Below are 7,852 nucleotides of genomic sequence, written 5' to 3' on the forward strand. Positions count from 1 at the left end.
AGGATAAATTAATATTGCCTGCCACCAATAAACATGTTGCACATATTCTACGTACAACACCAAACGTAAAGTGGAAGAAACCACACCAAAAACCAATGTTAAAAAAACACCATAAAATTGCTAGATTACAGTTTGCTATAAACCATATGCATTGGACTCATGAGTGGCAAAAAGTAATATTTTCAGATGAAAAAAAGTTCAATTTAGATGGTCCGGACTCTTACAGTTGTTATTGGCATGATAAGAGGAATAAATGACCCACAAACAAAACGAAATTATGGAGGAGAAAGTTTAATGGTTTGGTGTGGATTTTCTTATTCAGGAAAATGGACTCTGTGTTGTAGTTTACATAAAATGAACTCGATAAAGTATACACAAATGTATGATGATGTTCTCATAACTTATATGGATGAAAACATGGACGATAATACCATATTTCAGCAAGATAATACTGCAATTCACACATCTAGGCATTCTATGAAATGGTTTAAAGACCACAACATCCCGGTTCTCGAATGGCCAGCTTGTAGCCCGGACTTAAATCCAATCGAGAACGTGTGGGGAATGCTATCAAGAAAAGTTTATGACGCTAAAGCAGCCGGACACCAATTTAAAACTGTTACTGAGTTAAAGTGTAAAATCCTTAAAGCATGGTCCGAGTTGGATCAAACTACACTTCAACGACTAGTGGAGTCAATGAAAGACAAGAATTTTTGAGGTGATTCAGTGCAATGGAGGACATACGCATTACTAATTTCCATCTTTTAATGTCAAAAATATGACTGCGTCTATAGATATATTCCAATTAAAAAATGTACTTTTGTATATCAAACATACTCTCATGTTAATAAAGACACATGGAAAAAATTTTTGTGTGATTTTTATTAGCCCACAACACAAAAATTATTTTGATAATAACTTGCTTGCATATCAGTTGACAATTCATAGAAAAAAATTAAGACAAAGAGAAAAAAATTGATGCGTCTAAACAAATATGCCTCAGTGTAGATTCAATCATATCGAATTTGCTATTCCAGCGAATAGCTATACTCTGTACTAACTTTATTTTAGTTTCATATCGAAGTGTTTCTTGAACTTCTCTTAACTTTTTTTGTACTAACTCCGCTTAAATGCTTAAATGAACCAACAATGTGCCTACAGGATGAAATTACCTTGGCGATTCCCAATTTGCCTTCGTTAATTTTTTCAATTTCTTTAACTTCACATTCTGTAATTTCTTTATTTATTAATTTTCCATTACCGTCGTAATCCTTTACTTCGTAACACTTTGAACCATTTTTTAATTTTTTTACTTTTATATCTCTCGTGTTTAAAAGATCGTTAACCACAAGATTCAAACGATGACCAGCACATGGAATCTTAAGAACATTTTCATCAAATTTATTTACTGCAAAGAAAATGTTTGCACCTGAGTCAGTAACTAGTGCAAAAATCTTATTACTGATTGACCATTCACTGTAGATTTCGTTTAACGTATTAGATAAATATTCAGCTGTTTTCACTTGAGACATAAACATAAGATCCAGGTTTCGGTCAACCAGAATCATATTTTTGTCAATAAAATGACAAGTCACACCGAGGTAGCTGTTTTTACTCAATGATGACCAAACAACACAAGTAATTGTAATGAAATGACATCCCTTCAATTCCAGCATTAAATTTGATCTTAGATTTTCCGTAATTGATGGAATTAATTTTTTGCTCACCGTATTTATGCATGGCATTTTGTAGCTTTTGTTTAACTCACTAACTAAATTTACAAAATCTGGATGACGTACTATCGAAATCGGCTGATTAGTACCAACAATAAAGTTCATCAAAAACTTGTTTAATTTTTTATGACCAGTCTCTTCAAAACTATTTTCATTACCGCTCTCAATATCGGATATATCGTCATCGTTGAGTAAAATTGTTGATTTTTCAGATATTTTTGAATTAATGCAATGATCAATTGATAAACGGGATTGCACTGAACTGGTCGAACTGTTGTAAGGTAGAATCTTATGACATATGCTGCATTTTGTTTGATTCTTTTGGTCTTTTTCAAAATATGTCCAAACGAAGCTTCGTTTTCTTATTCCTTTCTTAATAACGGATTTATTTGTTTTTGACATGTTTATTCAAACTAAAAAGCAAAAGGTTTTTTTACTCGTAGGCATACAACAAATATTAATAAATTAGTATCTTATGTTATTTGTAAATGTGTAACACGTGTTACTTCACTTAGGTTACCGAGCGGTTAAGGAGATTATTATAACATTAGTTACATTTTAGAGTTATGTAACAAAAAGATTGCTAAGATATAAATATAATTGTTTGAAATCGTTGTAAATCTCATCTAAATAACCACTAGAGAGTAATTAGGCGTTTACTTTGCAACAATGATTTCATATACTTGCGTTGGGGGCCCTTAGGGAATTGCACATTATAACTTTTAAACATCATAATTATATTATTTAGAAAAAGCGCACGAACTTTTATGTAAATTCTAAATCTAAGGTTTAAACTTACGTTATGCAAATTTAAAATTAAAAATTGTTTAAATTAGTGTTGCTACCGACATCGACTAAATCGATTAAAAGTCTACTAGTCAAAATTAGTCGACTTGGAAAAATCTAATAGTGGATCTAATCGACTTTGGATTATCTACTAATAGACTAAAAGTCGATTTAGTCGAATAATAGTACTTATACATGCATTTCTAATATCTTTTTATTTAATTGAACATTATAAATCTTTTTAATTTTATTTTGTTTATCAAAAGCAAATATGACTGTTGAATAGAATGTAGTTTTTTTAGAGCCGGAATATAATATGTACCTCCCTTCCTTTCATATTAAATTAAAATATAGTATCTCCCTCAATCCCAACGACCTCTCTCCTAATCCAGAAATCAAAATGACTTTTTCACAATACTAAATTTGGACCTAGCAAAATTTATCCTGCATGGCGTTCATATTGTTTTGCTTCATTAATATTTGAGTTGTATAATTTAAAAATATACAAAACAGACGTAAATTACTTGGTTTCTTTTATTACTCCCCCCCCCCCCCCACCTCACATTTTTCCTCTCCCACCTCACATTTCGACTAAATCGACTTTTAGTCGACTTAGTTGATTTCAAAGAGTGTTAGTCGTTCAAACTATAATTTCAAAATATAATTTGAAAAATTTTAATATAAGTTCAAAAGTGGACTTTGGTTGACTTTTGAAAATATATTAGTCGACGGTCGAACTTTTTAATAACATCACTAGTTTAAACATACTTAAACCAAAAAAAGTGTTGAATTTTATTTTGAATTACAAGTTCAAATTTTTTTTATTTAATATTGAATGAAGATGCTTTTAAGCATCATTATTTAATATTTAATAAGTAAAAACTTGAATAAGTGAATAAGTAAAAATTTAAAAAATTATACGTTCAAAATTTACAATTTAAATTGTAAACAAAAACACTTAAGTAGCTTTTGCTATAGGTAGGTTTTATTCACTTTAAGAGAGCTAATATTTTATATGAAACATTTCACCATGTAGATGTAAGGGGTCATTTGCAAATTACGTCACGCAAAAAACTTTCCAGATCCCCCACCTTCCTTTTCCACAAAATGTCACAAAACATCAACTCCCTATCTTATCCTGAGGTTTCTAATCCCTGCAAAAGAACCGTTGGGGTTCTAATCCCTGCAAAAATATTTCGAAACAAATTTTACAATTTCGAAAGTGAAAAATTGTTTCGGTAATATTTTCAGAATTTCGAAATCAAAATAATATTTCGAATTAAATTTTACAATTTCGAAATGAAAAAATTCATAACAAGACAGACATTACAATCTTATTTGCGGATTTATTGCATCAGCACGTAACTTTAATAAAGAAAACAATCGGGTAGAAACCTCTTTTTGAAGATCTGAAAATACATGGGACAAAAATAAAATAGACAGGTTTGACTTGGTAAACAGAATATTGTTAGCAAGACATTAATAGTTTGAGGACTATGAAACGGAATTCGCAAAGCCAAAACTTTGTCACAAACTGCCCAGCGTTTTCCTTCAATGACCCACTGTTTACATCTAAAAGTTAAACAATAAAAGAATATGTTTTAAAATACTACAATAATAATTGTATAAACCTTTTATGAAAAAAAAAGGTTTTATAAATGAGTTAGCTTGCCTTTTTTCGTTTTTAGGAAAACGAAAAAATGAAATACCTTAGCAGTTTTTTCCACTCTTATTTCCACAGTTTATAGCAGCACAAAATGATGGCATTGTTATAACTAAGATCAAAATTCTTTTTGGTACATACAAAAATAACTATTCGCTACTTAATATTATAAATTCTAAGTTCAGTAGGACAACCTAAAGTGCTTTGCGATAAAAATACAACAAGATATATGAAATTATGTCTGACTGGATAGGCTTTGATTTTTATCTTTGTATTTAATTTTTTCGTTTAAATTTAGCCGCGAAAAAAATACGGCAACGTATGTAAGTTTGCCGCGCAATTCAGGATTACCAATGAATTGTTTTAACTTTGAAAGGGGGACGTAGAGGGGTATGATTTTAAACATAAATAGTTAAGTGATTCTTAATCAATACTTAAAAGTTTTTACAGAATTGGACAAAGACCAGAAATTCAATATTTCTAAGTTTTTTTTTTAATTTGGTCAATTTTGAAAACGATGTGGCAATCTTTACTCTCTGTGACTTTCAAGACAATCCTTTTACACTGAGCTTCTTTTAAGAATAATCTTGCTGCAAATTATCTACAAATTTGCAGCAAGATTATTCTTAAAATAAAACTGGAATCAAAATTACACGGCGATTTTTTTTGATTGATTTTCTCCCACTTGCTATGGTTTACGAGATTTTCGGATACTGATGCAACGAAAACAGTTTATTTTATTTTTACGCGCCAAGTAAATAAATTTTCTCCGAATAACGTATTGAAAAATTCGAAATGGTACCATCTTTTTATCCATGTGAATTTTATCATCCTGAACCATCTTTTTATCCATAAAGTAACCTCCTATCAAACTCGTGGATAGATTCGATCCATGATGCATCTTATGATCTAAAAATTCACACGTGGGTTTATAATGTGTATATCTAGGATTCCAGTTTACAATACATACCTTCTGATGACTAATGTCGTAAATATATATGTGTCTTATTAAAAAACAGTGATTTCTAAGTCTATTTTGCTTAAAACTACTATTTAACTGTAACTTAGACATAAATTTGTAAACTGGAATTTGAGATTCAAATGAAATTTATCTTTATAAGTAATAACATTGATAGTTAAGGAAACCGTCATTTAGTCTATCCAGCTAATTATTTCTAGTTTTTGTACTAGTTTTTTAAATAATTTGAATTTCAATATCTATATAACTTTTAAAGAGCAGATTTTATAAAAAAATGCATGATATATATTTACACTATAATAAAGATTAAAAAAAATAAATACATAAGTTAACATTTATAGCCCTAATTCAATGTTAAAGATGGCAATTTTTTGCAACTTTTCATAAAAATCAAAAAATTGCGGACGTTTTGGACCAAATTTCGTATTTCTTCAAAAAAAGCTTTGGGAATTTTCAAGGCAAAAAAAAATCGCCGTGTTAGGGTGTTTCATATTTTATCAATTTTTGAAATTTAACTCGCGAATCGATTTATAAATTGACCATTTATGTGAGATTAAGAGCAAAAAAAAATTACTTTTAGGGTTCTCGCCAGTTCGATTTTGGGCAAAATTGTTGGGTGCTTTAAACGCCTGGCGGGGACCTTAAAATTTATCCTATAAAACTTTTTATTCTTTTAAATAATATGTATTGAATTGAATATTAATTACATAAAAGGAGCATGTTGAAAAAACTAAGATACGCCTCCGAGTTATAAAATAGATCTTTTTAAAGAAATTTTTTTTTTTTTAACCAATTTTAGAAGAATCTGTAAAATAACTTCTTAATTTTTTCAACATGCTTCTTTTACGTAATTAATATTCAATCCATCATATATAATTTAAAAGAATAAAAAATTTTATAGGATAAATTTTAAGGTCCCAAGGCGTTTAAAACACCTAACATTATTCCCAACAATCGAACTGGCGGGAACCCTAAAAAATATATATATTCTTATTGTATATATTCTTATATTTATATTATATACTTATACTTATATTATATACTTATACTTACAGTGCTGTGCAGTACTTATACTTATTATATACTTATACTTATATATATTCTTACTGTATATAAAAATTGTATATATTCTTTTTGCTCAAACTTATTTTCATATAAAAGGTCAAATTATAAATCAATTCGCAAGTTCAATTTCAAAAATTGATAAAATATGAAACACCCTAATCAACATATTAAAAAAATTAGCCTTAGACAGTAAAAATATTTTGATATTTTTCAGTTTCTATAATTTTATTTCTACCTTGGCTTCTTTAACGGGACGAAATGTAATAATTCAGTGCACTAGAAAGAAATTATTGCAAGTATACTTCCTTAAAGGTTTGAAAATTATTTAGTCATAAAAATTGAGTTTGTTTTTAAAAATTAGTATTTTTAAATTATTTCGCATTTTCAGGCATTTTTGACCACTGTTAAGTGGCCGTAACGAATTTTAGTAATTGGCGGCGCCTCTGATCTATAACAATGCGTTAAACGTCCATCTATTTATGCGTCCTTGATCCGACGCATGTAAAAACATAGCAAAAGTTGATAGATATTATTTTCGAAATTGTCGTTGAATCAGTTTATATTACTCAAAGTTTATTCAATGTATATGGACCAACGATAATCCAATGTTTTCAACGCAATGTTGCGAGTGTAAAATTATAAAATCTTTCGTGAATATTGAAAAATCAAACGACAAGCAAAACAAACGTGATTAATGTTAATTTAATCCATGAATGGATAGAAGTTTTTATTTGCTGCAATTTAGCTTTTACTATCTCTCTTTTCCTTTCTCTATATGTACATATGTATGTATGTATGTATGTATGTATGTATGTATGCATGCATGCATGCATGTATGTATGTATGTATGTATGTATGTATGTATGTATGTATGTATGTATGTATGTATGTATGTATGTATGTATGTATGTATGTATGTATGTATGTATGTATGTATGTATGTATGTATGTATGTATGTATGTATGTATGTATGTATGTATGTATGTATGTATGTATGTATGTATGTATGTATGTATGTATGTATGTATGTATGTATGTATGTATGTATGTATGTATGTATGTATGTATGTATGTATGTATGTATGTATTTATTTATTTATGTATGTATGTATGTATGTATATATATATATATATATATATATATATATATATATATATATATATATATATATATATATATATATATACATACATTTACAACGTTGAATCAACTTAAAATATTACACTTCGCAAACTTAGAATACGGCGTTGTGCCAACATTGGTTTTTTGTATTATTAACATAAAACGCAGCTTGCATAATTATAAAAAAAACATAAAATTTCATTATGTATTTACACATAACAAAACTTGTACAACTATAAACAAAAATAAAGTATAATATACAATTGCAACAAATAACTACATTTTGTCTGGTATGTTAAAAATTCATTGAATTATTTGGAAAAAACATAAGTTTCATGTGTAGAAGTAATATAAAAATATTAATTGCATAATTCACAAATTCACTTTATAATATATAAAGTATTTATAATAGGATCTCTCTATATAACTAAACAAATAATAAATAAAAATATTAAAAACAATTATATAATACATAAATTAAATTCACTTGACAATATTTATA

At 28.2% G+C, this 7,852-nt stretch overlaps 1 protein-coding gene across 1 annotated transcript; it reads right to left on the bottom strand.

Moving 5' to 3' along the window:
• Nucleotides 1–1,073: 1,073 nt before the first annotated feature.
• On the bottom strand, nt 1,074–2,135 carry LOC136089842 (uncharacterized). The gene has a single exon (XM_065815932.1). It carries the CDS (start codon nt 2,133–2,135, stop codon nt 1,074–1,076), a length of 1,062 nt encoding a protein of 353 aa, XP_065672004.1.
• Nucleotides 2,136–7,852: the final 5,717 nt, after the last annotated feature.

The sequence above is a fragment of the Hydra vulgaris genome, chromosome 13 (genome assembly GCF_038396675.1).
Source record: "Hydra vulgaris chromosome 13, alternate assembly HydraT2T_AEP".
NCBI classification, from domain to species: domain Eukaryota; kingdom Metazoa; phylum Cnidaria; class Hydrozoa; order Anthoathecata; family Hydridae; genus Hydra; species Hydra vulgaris.

What these genes read in the sequence shown, in the direction of transcription:
- LOC136089842 (XM_065815932.1), bottom strand. Translation starts at nt 2,135, where the DNA reads ATGTCAAAAACAAATAAATCCGTTATTAAGAAAGGAATAAGAAAACGA.